The sequence below is a fragment of the Acanthochromis polyacanthus genome, chromosome 3 (genome assembly GCF_021347895.1).
Source record: "Acanthochromis polyacanthus isolate Apoly-LR-REF ecotype Palm Island chromosome 3, KAUST_Apoly_ChrSc, whole genome shotgun sequence".
In the NCBI taxonomy this organism is placed as follows: Eukaryota; Metazoa; Chordata; class Actinopteri; family Pomacentridae; genus Acanthochromis; species Acanthochromis polyacanthus.
Genome location: NC_067115.1, coordinates 789,014 through 802,639, shown reverse-complemented (window position 1 = coordinate 802,639; position 13,626 = coordinate 789,014). Strand labels below are relative to the sequence as shown.

Below are 13,626 nucleotides of genomic sequence, written 5' to 3'. Positions count from 1 at the left end.
ATGTCCATGTTTTTCAAAATCAAATCTTTAAATCTCAGAATGATCCATAAAATGTCTTTATTCTGCATTCATGGATCATTCTCAGCCTGATTTTTACTTCTAAAAACATGGAAAACATGTTCTTAGAATAAAATCATGAAATCATCAATCAATCAATCAATAAAATCATAAAGTCATATTTTCCATGTTTTAAAAAATAAAATCAGGCTGTGAATGAACAAAGAATGAAGACAGGAATGAAGGTGACATTTTCTTGCAACATCTTTGTAATGAAAAGTTTTCATTTTCCAGCTATTCTTCAAAAAACATGTTTTTGATTTTATTCCATTTAATTTTTAAGTCACTTTTAATACTTTTAAAGACATTGTGACATTTTTAATCACAAACCAAAGACGAGACACAAAACGACCAAAATGAGACACACAATAACGAAAACAAGACACAAAACAATAACAAGACACAAAACAACAAAAATGAGACAAATGACTAAAGTCAGACAAAAAAAAACAATAAAAAAAGACAAAATATTACAAAAATGAGACACAATCAAAAAAATGACACGAAATGACCAAAAATGAGAAAAATAAAACAAACAAAGCAAGAGATAGAAAACTTGACAAAAAGTTACAAAGTGACAAAAAAATGAGACAAACGACACAAAACAGGAGACAAAAATGTAGACAAAAAAGTTACAAAACAACAAAAACAGACAAAATATTACAAAAAAAGAGACACAAAACGACAAAAGAACAATCTAGTATTTTACTTTCTGATCCAAACAACTTGTCATGGTCTAGAAACGATTTTAAATTTATAGTTTTACTAATTTACAATCTGCAGTTAATGTCTTCTCTGGAATTTTTACACTTTGAGGACCGGATTGGACCCTCTGGAGGACCACTTTTGGACCACGGGCCTCATGTTGGACACCCCTGGTCTATGAGTTAAAACTTTTCAGAGAGTACCTTTTGCTTTCTCCAATGTGGATCTGGTTGGACCGCTTGACTGGTATCAGGCTTCATTATAACCAGAACTAGCAGCAGCAGCAGCTTCAAAGAATCCACATTTCAACGTCCTTTCATTTCATTTATTTCCACTTTGTCACCATCTGCAGCTTCACACCAGACAATAGCATCAGCAACAACAAAGATCAATATTATAGTTTAATAAAGCAGATTGACAGTACAGATTAATACGACAGACATGGTTAGGGTCAGAGGATGAAGGGGACCAGAGCCTTCCTGCAGCGAGGATAGTCCTCAAACCGCAGTTGATAATCTCTGCAAAACACAGAAGACACACACAATTCATGATTCAGAGGAAACTCCTGATTTCAGCTTCTCTTTACCATCAGTGGGGCTGTGGCTTTAAAGATGTTCTCAGAAACTCTACAAAAACAACGGTTTGTTACCCACCCTACCTCCAGTTAGCACCTTTAGCTGTCTAGTAGCACCACTAGCCAACGGTTAGCGACACTAGCTGATTATTAATGACATTCACAGGCTGTTAGCAACATCAGTTGACTATTAGCAACATTAGCTGACTATTATTGACATGAACTATCTGTTAGCAACATTAGCTGACTGTTAGCAACTTTAGCTGATTATTATTGACATGAACTATCTGTTAGCAACATTACCTGACTGTTAGCCACTTTAGCTGATGATTAATGACATGAACTATCTGTTAGCAACATTAGCTGGCTGTTTGCAACATTAGCTGATTAGTAATGACATGAACTATCTATTAGCAACATTAGCTGACTGTTAGCCACTTTAGCTGATTATTAATGACATGAACTATCTGTTAGCAACATTAGCCGACTGCTAATGATATTAGCTACCAATCTAGCTAGCTACCTAGCTACCTAAATACAAGTTTAGCTGAGTTATCTAGCAAAGTTAATATAATACATATTAGTTACATAAACATAATGAAGGTAAATACTACGACTAAGATCTTTCAATATTATACTTAGAAAAACATCATGAAAAAGTCCAAACAGTCCCCAAGAACAAACGCAGAATAAAAATATAAAGACTTGAATGACAGCTGAACAAGTTATTTAAAAACCCCAGACTGAACTGTTCTACTGGATAATTCTGAAGCTACGCTGGCGCTGACCCGGGTTCTGAGGGTACCTGTGGTGCTGGTAGGCTCTGGGCCCAATGGAGCAGACGGTGAAGAAGAAGAAGGCGAAGGCTGGTAGAGACCTGGCAGCTACAACGAAACCACACCACTGGACGATCTCCCCAAAGAAGTTAGCTCCAGAAACCAACTCAAACATCCCACCTGGAAGACACAAGGACAGCAGGTCAGCAGGAACCTTCTGATAGACCAGGGTCTGCTGGATCTGGACCAGGATGTGGACTAGGATGTGGGTCTGGACCAGGATGTGGGTCTACAGTACCATGGGGGATCCTGTAGACGGTCTCTCCAGGTTTTCTGAGGCTGCGCAGGATGTGGTCGCTGTGGATGTTGACGGTCATTCCGACCACAAACACCAGTAAACCTGCAAACACAGAAACACATTAAATCTGACATTAAACTGGACTTTAGCAACATTTCAAGAAATCTGACATTCTGCTGCTGAATGCAGAAACAGAATTGTGTTTTTAACTGGTTTATCTGCTCCTCATGCTCAGGGAGAAAACAAACGAGGCATTCATGGACGGAGGACATTCCATTCCGCCAGGACAACAGACACACCTCGGTCAACAATCAGCTGTGTGATGACTAAATGGAAAACAAGCAGCTTGGAAAGAAGAACCGAGAGAACAGCAGAAGGTGGAAACTGCAGAATTACACAAAGTACAGAAAAAAGCCGGGAAAGATCAACAGAATCAGAAAATAAAGCTCTGCCACTGCTAACAGTTAATGTCACTAGCAAACAGCTGATGTTGCTATCAGTTGGCTAGTACAGCTAACAGTTAGCTAATGTCATTAGCAAACCGCTGATGTCGCTATCAGTTGGCTAGTACAGCTAACCATTAGCTAATGTCACTAACTTGTGTTGCTATAGGCTAACATCCTGAACAGTCCAGTAATTTCTTCTATACACAGTCTATGCTAAGATTGCTGGTAATTGTGTATTATTACTAACAGTCAGCTAATCTTGCTAACAGTCGACTAATGTTAATTGTTGTGGGATGTGTCTTGTTGTCAGGTGTAGCTCAGGCAGCTCAGTGTGTGAATGCGGGTGAGTGAGTGTGTGCGCGTGGCCGAGCCGCGCTGCGGGTGCACGGGCGGAGCGAGCGGGCGGGCGGGCGGGCGCCCTGTGTGTGTAAGAGAAGACGTAGTTGAGAGACAACCGAGACGGCGACCGGGACAGGTAGTGAGCAATGGCATGTTGCTGATAACAGTGCAGTAGTCAAAATAAAAGCCCCTCTCTTCAGCAAGACGGCCCTGTCTTTCTGGCGTATGTGTGTGCCACCGCCGCAACAAGTGTGGAGTCGAGTCTGGGGAGTTAGCCCTGAAGGAAGCTACTTCAGCCCTGGAGAAGACGTTTGTCCCCTGTGCTTCCCGACCACGGTCAAGAAGCAGACAACAGGAAAGGTTAACACTGGCGACCACGAAGGGACTTTCACATTGTTTATCGAGCGGTGAGCACTGAACGTTAAAAGACAATAACGGCTAAAGCCGAGTGACTAATATAAGCAGTGGTAGCAGCGAAGCTGACGCAACATGGCGGCCGCTCGCTACCCCACCGATGATGTTTACGGACTACAGACATACTACTCCAATCCTTTTATGTTGTTAACCGCCGTTAGCAACGGACATGGCGCTGTGGATGTTTATGAATGCAGGGCAGAGAGAAAACATGAACTTTGTAACCCCTTTCTGTGCGACGAAGACTGTGTTGGCACGCATGCTAATGAGGGAGTTTCCTCCACATCGGTCATCAGCCCCGCTCAGTTAGCCGCCACAAATCCCTTCCTCGGAGCTGACGGTCAGTGTCATAGCCCTGTAGGAGGACCAGATGTCTACATGCCCCTTTCCCCTGCTACAAACGTGTCATCAAAGGTGCATTATGTGGACACTAACCCCTTTTCCACCGCTTACTGGGGAGGTTTTGTACATAGCACACCAGCTGCTTCCAAACCGGAAGAAATTACACTTCCCATGTTGTCCCCTTGCATAAGTACTGAAAAGACTGTTAAACATGGACATTCCCGATTAAAGAAATCCTCTTATTCATGTCACTCTGCGTACCGTCACCCTTCCCCATCGGACAGTGATGAGGACTACGACCCCAAAGAGAGAGTCCCAACTCTACGTCCTGGCCAGTATGACGGCAGCGCATCCTGGCGAGAGTTTCTACACCGATTTGAAAGCTGTGCGGAGGCAAATCACTGGTCAGCCAGGACCATGGCAGTCCAGCTGAAGTTCTGCCTCACGGGAGCGGCAGGCGCGATCATCCACCGCAACCCGCGTTCTTCCAAGTGGGACTATCGCCGTCTAGTGGAAGAACTTGAAACTGCATATGGCCCTTCTTCAGATCACGCAGCGGCTGTGGCAGTGGAGCTGAGGCAAAGAGTACGCAAACCTGGTGAGGCTCTTCATGTGTTTAGGGATGACATTTATGGAAAAGTGGCTATAGCTTATGGTGATGTCGGAAGCAGAGCAAGATGCTATAGCTGTAGAAGTCTTCACAAATGGCCTTGGTGATGCAGAGCTAGTTCAAAGACTGTTAGAAAAGCGCCCATCAATGCTAGCCAGAGCTTATGAGATAGCTCATCGCCATGAGACCACAAAGAGAGCTGCATCCTATGTCACCAGCATTATGCAACCGGGGGCCCGCAGCCTCAATGAACGCAGGCCCCGGGCTGCTGTTGTCAGAGAAAGGGACCTGAACAAGACTGTGACTGCTCCTAAGCCTGTACTTAGCTCCTTACCCCATTGTTTTACACCAGGCACGTTTGCAAAAATACCAAAGCAGCACAGGAGCTTTAACAAGGGTGGCATCCGCTGCCATAACTGTGATGGTTGGGGTCATAAGCAGAGCCACTGTTCGTCTCCTCGAAGAAATGTAAAGACCTTTTCTCAAAGCACCCTCCAGGAGAGATCACAGTCCACTGTACTCCACCTTAAAGGGCAGAACCGTGAAATGAGCATCCACATGCACATATATGGGGTGGAGGTGTGTGCAGTCTTGGACAGTGGAGCACGGAGGAGCGTGCTACCACTTCACCATTATAATGCCATTCACCAGGATATGAGACCCCCACTTCAGTCATCTGATGTAGAGACTTTGCATGGGGTGGGACCGGGAGATGTACCAGTGCTTGGTGAGGCCAACGTAACTGTCGGTATCAATGGCCGTGAGGTTGAAGTGGACTTCCTCGTAGTGGATATAGTGGGCAATGATGTACTGCTTGGACATCCTTTCCTCACTCAAGCTGAGGCCCGACTCGATTTTGGTAGACATCGCATAGTTCTGTTTGGAGAAGAAGTGCCTTACTTTCACCCAGAGACTGCCCAAAAGTCACATGCAGTGAGAGTAGCCAGAACTGTGGTGGTCGAGCCTGGCCAAGAGTACCTAGTCAGGGGCACTGTGCATGGTAACCGAGCAGTTCAGGGAGACATGACGCTCAGCCCCACGAAAGGCTTTATCGAAAAGCATAAAGTACTGAGTGCTAGAGTTCTGGTCAATGCTCAGCCCACCAATGTTGTCCCACTACGCCTCTTTAACCCTGGCAACAAGGCTGTCACCATCAAAGAAGGTGCTGTCGCAGGCCTCCTCCATCCAGCCAAAGCTCTGCCAGCGCTCAGCACCCCAGCAAAGACAGCTCTCCCAAGCAGCTCTCCTGCAGTCCCAGAGCACCTCCGAGAGCTCTATGTCCAGAGCTCCACAGACCTCAGTGATAGTGAAAAACTTGAACTGTCTAACCTGTTGTGTACCTATGAATGTGTCTTTTCCAGGGGACCTGGTGACCTGGGCCGGACCAGTCTCGTACAGCACAACATAATAACTAGGCCTGGAGCTCCAGTGAAGCAGATCCCTCGCCGGATGGCTGGGGAAAAGCAACATCACGCAGACCAGCAGATTCGTGAGAGCCTCCAGAGTGGCCTTGCCACCCACAGCCACAGCTGCTGGGCCGCGGCAATCGTCATGGTGCGTAGAAGGGATGGAACGTACCGCCTTTGTGTGGACTACCGAGCCCTCAACGACCGCACCATCACCGATGCGTACCCACTACCACGCATCCAGGATACCCTGGACACCCTCTCCACTGCCAAATGGTTCAGCACCCTGGACCTCGCTTCGGGCTGTTGGCAGGTGGAGCTGACGCCAAGAGCCCGCCGCGCAGCCGCCTTCTGCACAAAGAAAGGACTGTTCGAGTGGAACGTCATGCCATTTGGCTTATGTAATGTGCCGGCGACGTTCCAGCGTCTCATGGACCGCGTCCTGGCTGGCATGCAGTGGGAGACGTGCCTCGTCTACCTGGACGACATCATCGTGCTGGCCAGGGACGTGCCTGAGATGCTGCAGCGGCTAAGCCAAGTGTTCCAGAGACTTAGACAAGCAAACCTCAAACTGAAACCGGCGAAGTGTTTTTTGTTCCACCGTGAAGTCACCTATTTAGGTCACGTTGTGTCTGGTCACGGTGTGGCCACTGACCCTAAGAAGGTCCACGAAGTCCAAGCTTGGCCCCCTCCCACATTGGTTCAAGAGGTGAGACATTTAATAGGCCTGGCCTCTTATTATCGCAGATTTGTAAAGAACTTCGCTTCCATTGCAGAACCACTACACAGTCTGACTAGGAAGAACACACACTTCCAGTGGCGTGCAGAACACCAAGCCGCCTTTGACATGCTTAAGCACTGCCTCATCACCGCTCCTGTCTTAGGTTACCCACTAGACCAGGGCCAAATGATACACACCTGGTAATGATTCCATCCGGTCTCTTCCCCTCACTCCTTCCCATGTGATACTTGACCATGGAGGGGGTGCAGTGGGAGAGCCACCCCAGCAGGGCCAGCATGTATCACAGCCCAGACGTCAGCGTAGAAGACCCAACTGGTATGGGGATTGGTTCGCTGAGTCGTAAGTGTTCATATTTACACTAGAGACTTTACAGTTTATATTGGACTCTAGTCCTGTTCACAATGTTCTATGCACCTGCAAAAGAAGCGCCTTTTCATAGTTTGTTATTGTTTAAAAAAAAAAAAGGCTGAAGAGACAATGTTTTATATATATATATATATATATATATATATATATATATATATATATATATATATATATATATATTTGCACTTTATTCAATTTGAATGTATGTGTGCTGATACAAGATCAGTCAGTTGGTATTTCACCCGGTCGCCAAAGAATAGGTGTTACATTGCGATGTCTTCCTTTGTTCAATTAGGGACCATTGCATTTATATGTTCTACTCACTCATGCATTTCTTGCTAAATGAGCTTTGTTTATCACTGTATCGACACTTTTGGGCTACCTACCTATTTGATTCATATAATATGTTGGACACAGCTATCTCTTCACACATTTGTTTTTAGGCCTACCAATATGGAGACTGTGTACCAGTTTTATGTTATTTTGATGGAATGGAATTAGTGTTAATTGCCAATCCATGGTGGGGGTAGTGTTGTGGGATGTGTCTTGTTGTCAGGTGTAGCTCAGGCAGCTCAGTGTGTGAATGCGGGTGAGTGAGTGTGTGCGCGTGGCCGAGCCGCGCTGCGGGTGCACGGGCGGAGCGAGCGGGTGGGCGCCCTGTGTGTGTAAGAGAAGACGTAGTTGAGAGACAACCGAGACGGCGACCGGGGCAGGTAGTGAGCAATGGCATGTTGCTGATAACAGTGCAGTAGTCAAAATAAAAGCCCCTCTCTTCAGCAAGACGGCCCTGTCTTTCTGGCGTATGTGTGTGCCACCGCCGCAACAAGTGTGGAGTCGAGTCTGGGGAGTTAGCCCTGAAGGAAGCTACTTCAGCCCTGGAGAAGACGTTTGTCCCCTGTGCTTCCCGACCACAGTCAAGAAGCAGACAACAGGAAAGGTTAACATAATGCTAGCATTGCTCACAGTCAGTTAGCACTACTACCGGTCAGCTAACAGCACTAACAGTCTGATAATATTGCTAACAGCAGGTCAATGTCACTAACAGTTGACTAAGATTACTCAGATTTGGCTAATATTGCTAATGTCCCTAACAGTTGGCTAAAGTTACTACAAGCTGGCTAATGTTATTAACAGTCTGCTAATGTTGCTGACTAATGTTGGTCATTGTCACTAAGAGACTCCTTCTATCGCCAACAGTTGGCTAATGTTGCCAACAGTCAACTACTGGTGCTAGCATTAAGCTAATGATACTAGCTTATGTGGTTATCCATTGGCTAATGTTGCTAATAGCCAGGTAATGTCACTAACATTCAATAAACATTGCTAACAGACAATTAGTGTCACTAGCAGTCAGCTAAAACTGCTAGCATATGGCTAATGTCATTGTGTAGCTAACTGTAGTCGCTGAGGCTCATGGGTATTGTAGTATTCAGAGCCACCCACCCAGCTGACAGGAAAAACTAGTTCCTCTGAGACAAAACAAAAACCGTTGAGAGGAAAGTGGGGCGACGTCCCAAAGAAACCTGTCAGATGTTAAGCGGGTGGGCGTGACTCACCTGCAGCCAGGTGGGCGTCGGTCAGCCAGGTGTCCTCCAGGCGGCTGCAGTGCAGCAGGTAGTGTCCCTGCAGGAAGCCATTGAGCGAGCAGAAGATGGCAGAATAGAGGACAATGAGCAGCGGGACAGGTCGTCCTCTGGTCAGGAAGGCGTAGATGAAACTCCTGCACAACACACTGAGGTCACTTCCTGTTTTAGACACACCTGGTGAACAGAGCAGGTTAGGAGCTACAGGAAGGAGCTCACCACCTCACAACCTTCACCTGGTCGTGACTGTGAACTCATCCCTCAGAACCAGAATGCTTTAATGTTGCCGTTACAAACAGAACCACACTGTAACACACTCCTAACATACTTGCACCAAACAACACACACCTGAGCAGCTCAGACCGAAGAACGACAGAGTCCAGTAGCTCAGGTTAACCTCAGCTGTGTTGTGTTGCCATAGAAACTGAAATGTGGTTCCAGGTTTGTGAACAGGTTAGCGTGTGTGCGTTATGTACGGATACCGGATCACGTGACCTAAACGTGTAGCAGGCGGCTCAGAAACACCCCCACAGTTTAATCAGCTGTTCCTTGGATCATTTCTGATGGATAAGTCCTGATAAGTCCTCAGAGGTGGATTTGTAGAAGGATCACAATCAGCTGATGTAGTGTTCACTTGTTGTCATGGTTACAGTGACACCGTGCTGCTATCTGGTAATAATACAGAAATCTTTAACCAGTCCATGGATCCAGACTATAAGCTGCATCACTGCCAGAATCTGATCACTTGGTCTTTGTGTTATTTCTGACCTTCACTGGAAATTTCATTAAAATCTGTTCGTCTGTTTCAGAGAACTGTTGCTGACAGACGGACGGACAGACGGACAGACAGACAACTCTGCCACATTCCTTGTTGGAGTAATAAATGAGTAACGTTTGACTGATGAGGGAGTTAAAATTTTTCCCAGTTTTGGTGAAATAAAAAACATTCTGGGTTAAATATGAAGCGGTTATTTTCACTGGAAAAACTTCCAGCTAAATTCTCTCTGCTCCTAGATAATTATTTATGACTTTATTTAACTGAACAGCCACAGCTTCTAATGTGCTGCTTAAAATGTTTGAAACACTAAAGATATTTCTGCTGACTCTGAGTCACTTTCTGACAGAACAGGAGAGAAAATGACGGCAGAAGATTTAAAGAAACCAGGAAGAAGAAGAAGAAGAAGCGGAAGGTGTGAGGAAGTTTGACCGTCTAGCGGAGGTCTGACTCCGGGACTCGGCCTGCCCGCTGACCTGTGGAAGTAGTGCAGCATGAAGCTCCCCAGCAGCAGCAGCCTTCTCCCGGCGTCCTGCCGCTCGGCGTCCCGCTGTCCGGACAGCAGCAGCAGCGGCAGCAGGAAGGACGGGACCTCCTGCAGGAACCAGGCCAGCCGGGCCGGGCAGCAGCAGCGGTTCGCCTCCACGTAGCGGCCGTACGGAGCCACGGTCCGGGTCTGCCTCCACAGGTAGAGTCCGCCCCCCACGATCAGGGTCCAGCTCAGACCGGACACGGCGGCGTCCTGACACTCCATCCCCCGGTAACTGAGCCGCAGCACCGGGAGTCTGAGCACCGGGAAGAGCCGTCGGGCGGAAGGACACCTATAGACAGAGAGTGTGCTGATGCGGGCGGTAGCAGACCTTTTGCTGCCCTCCTTCCTGCCGTCCTCTGCTCTTTCTCTGTTATCTGCTGTCTATCTGACTCCTTCTTCAGTCTCCTGTTGCTGTTCTCTGTCTGACCTCCTGCCTCTGATTAGCAGCTGGACACACTGACCTCTCTCCACCTGGTACCCTACTTACACCCCCATCCTCTGATCCTATAAAATGTGGACTGTGTGTGGGTGAGAAAATACCCAGAAACCCCCACTGCTGCAAAAAACAGTGAGGTAAAAATATGCTCAAATGAAAAACCTTTTCTCGTTTTGAAACAAGACAAAAGAGCAACAAACACACAGAAAACAACCCCCCCCCCAAAAAAATATAGATTCAAAACAACCAAAATGAGACCACAGGAAAGAACTGAGACACAGAATGACATCAAATGTACTCAGAAGGAAGAAAAACCACCAAGAGTAGTAAATAGAAGTATTGTAGTACTCTCAGCTGTACTGCAGTACCTCATTATGTGACGTTTCTCTGCAGGATCAAACCTGCTGCTGTTAACATCTGGAATCCCTGGAATGTTTCACAACCACAGACACACATTTGAGTCATTAAGAACTGGAAAACATCCATCCATCCATCCATCCATTCATCCTCTATACACCGCTTTATCCTCACTGGGGTCATGGGGGGTGCTGGAGTCTATCCCAGCTGACTCTGGTGAAGGCAGGGGACACCCTGGACAGGTCACCAGTCTGTCACAGGGCTACATATACAGACACACAATCACACTCACATTCACACCTACGGACAATTTAGAGTAACCAATTAACCTCAGCATGTTTTTGGACTGTGGGAGGAAGCCGGAGTACCCGGAGAAAACCCACGCATGCACAGGGAGAACATGCAAACTCCATGCAGAAAGATCCCAGGCCAGGATTTGAACCGGGGTCTTCTTGCTGCAAGGCGACAGTGCTAAGCACTTACTCCACTGTGCAGCCAAACTGGAAAACATTTCATGTCAAATTTCAAATAATCCATGGAGAAAATGTATTACTTCTGTCTCCTTTTTTGTTTTGTGTCTTATTGTTGTCGTTTTCTGTTTTGTTTTTTTCGTTTTCTGTTTTGTTTTTGTCGTTTTCTGTTTTGTTTTTGTCGTTTTCTGTTTTGTTTTTGTCATTTTCTGTTTTGTTTTTGTCATTTTCTGTTTTGTTTCTGTCGTTTTCTGTTTTGTTTTTGTTGTTTTCTGTTTTGTTTTTGTCGTTTTCTGTTTTGTTTTTGTCGTTTTCTGTTTTGTTTTTGTCGTTTTCTGTTTTGTTTTTGTCGTTTTCTCTTTTGTTTTGTCGTTTTCTGTTTTGTTTTTGTCGTTTTCTCTTTTGTTTTTGTCGTTTTCTGTTTTGTTGTTGTCTGGCTTGCTTTTGTCATTTTGTGTCAAAAACAAAACGATTTTCTTCTTTTTTTTAGATTTACTGCACTTTTAAGCAATTCAGTTCTATTAAATTTTATTTATATAGCCCTGGTCACAATTCAGATTGTCTCCAGATGCTCTGCAGAACCTTTATGAACCCCCAGAGCAGCAGAAAAATCCTTGAACAGGAAGAAACCCTGAGCAGAACCCGGTCCTATGGGAGGAACCATCTGCTGCTGGGTAGTGGTTCAGACATTAATCCATGCACCATTAAATCCTGGGATATCAGGGTTATATTGATGTAAAGCAAATAAAAATACTCCTAAACAGGACACTACAGCATGTAGAAATAAAAAATATGTCCTGGTGTCTCACAGAGCTGCATGTGGCTGGAGGAGAGCCTTCCTGAGACTCTTCCATCTGACAACTTCCTGTCTGAACGGTGAGGTCCTGCTGACCAGGTGTGGTTTGGTCTCCAGATGTCAGGATGTGAACAGCTTGACCAGGAGGACCGTTTCTATCCCACCCAGGACGTTTGTTGGTCCATTCATGGATCAAACAGCTGTTGTAAACTTTGGTGATGGAGGTAGTGAAGCACTCAAGTGTGGACATTCAGAAGTTTAGAGAAGACCACATTAAGTTTGAGGTTCATCCTGAAATTTCACCCAAAAGCTGAATATGCCCAGCTTTCTGTGACTAGTGTATCTATATCGACTTAAACACTGAGTTTAACAGATGTATCGGACCTCCACTCAGTGGATTAACAGGATTTCTGATTATTTAAATACCTGTTATGTTTCTGTGATGATTTATCCCCCAGTATCTCAAGTTCTGGAGACAGAGGGAAGACCACAGCTGATCTCCAGGCAGGGAACCCTGTACCATTATGGAACCTCCACCGGGTTTCACTGTGATGCATCCAGCATCAAAAGGTTCTCCAGCTTTTCTGAGGACATCAACACGACGATGCTGACCCAGAGTTCAGACTTGGAGTCGTCCGTCCAGAGAACCTTCTTCCAATCATCTCCAGTCCAGAGTTTGTGGCAGATCTGAGGTGTTTCTGGATGTTTGCAGGCCTCAGTAATGTCTTCTCAGCAGCTCTTCTTCCCTTTAAACCTCGTTCCTTCATTCTGGAGACTTTGTCAGATTCAGATCTAGAAGCATTTATCCACTAGTTTAAAGGGATGATGTCATGAACTAGAAGGTCAACCACAATGTCTTGGTGCATCATGGAACCCCTTCTGGACTGAACCTGATGGTTGTAGGTCCACAAACCAAGAAGACAACCACCCTGAGCAGCATTAGAAGTGTTCGACTTCACTCGAGCCTACTTGTGCCCACAAACTCAGCCAGAAACCTGGGTGTCATGATTGATGACCAGCTGACCTTTAAGGTTCATGTGGCCTCAGTTTCTCGATCTTGTCGTTATGCCCTCTACAACATCAGGAAGATCAGACCCTTCCTGACCCAACAGGCCACACAACTTCTGGTTCAGGCTCTTGTGATGTCACGCATTGACTACTGCAACTCTCTTCTGGCAGGTCTCCCTGTATGTACAGTCAAACCTCTACAGATGATCCAGAATGCAGCAGCATGTCTGGTCTTCAACCAGCCCAAAAGAGCTCATGTCACTCCCCTGTTCATCTCCCTTCACTGGCTTCCAGTTGCAGCCAGAATCAAATTCAAAACTCTCCTCCTGGCTTACAAAACATTTACAAGAACGGCCCCAGCCTACCTGGATTCCCTGATCCAGGTCTACTCCCCTTCACGCCCACTTCGCTCTGCATGTGAGAGACGCCTGGTGCTTCCAGCCCAGTACGGCTCCATATCTCTAACCAGACTCTTCTCCTCTGTTGTTCCCAAATGGTGGAACAAACTACCAAACTCTGTGCGTTCTGCTGAGTCCCTTTCTACTTTTAAGAGACAATTGAAGACTCAGTTGTTCAGAGAACACCTAGGCACTT

The 13,626-nt window shown here is 46.0% G+C and overlaps 1 protein-coding gene across 1 annotated transcript; it reads right to left on the bottom strand.

The window, feature by feature from the left end:
- Positions 1 to 1,072: 1,072 nt before the first annotated feature.
- On the bottom strand, positions 1,073 to 11,676 carry LOC110965246 (3-oxo-5-alpha-steroid 4-dehydrogenase 2-like). Its single transcript, XM_022214204.2, has 5 exons — positions 9,910 to 11,676; positions 8,632 to 8,795; positions 2,411 to 2,512; positions 2,142 to 2,292; positions 1,073 to 1,280 (listed from the first exon to the last, which is right to left on the bottom strand). Exons 1-5 carry the CDS (start codon positions 10,185 to 10,187, stop codon positions 1,214 to 1,216), a joined length of 762 nt encoding a protein of 253 aa, XP_022069896.1. The 5' UTR covers positions 10,188 to 11,676; the 3' UTR covers positions 1,073 to 1,213.
- Positions 11,677 to 13,626: the final 1,950 nt, after the last annotated feature.

What these genes read in the sequence shown, in the direction of transcription:
- LOC110965246 (XM_022214204.2), bottom strand. Translation starts at nt 10,187, where the DNA reads ATGGAGTGTCAGGACGCCGCCGTGTCCGGTCTGAGCTGGACCCTGATC. An exon ending in CGTCTACAGGATCCCCCATG is followed by an intron (nt 2,293 to 2,410) that starts GTACTGTAGACC and finishes TGTGTCTTCCAG; the next exon opens with GTGGGATGTTTGAGTTGGTT. An exon ending in AGAGCCTACCAGCACCACAG is followed by an intron (nt 1,281 to 2,141) that starts GTACCCTCAGAA and finishes TGTGTTTTGCAG; the next exon opens with AGATTATCAACTGCGGTTTG.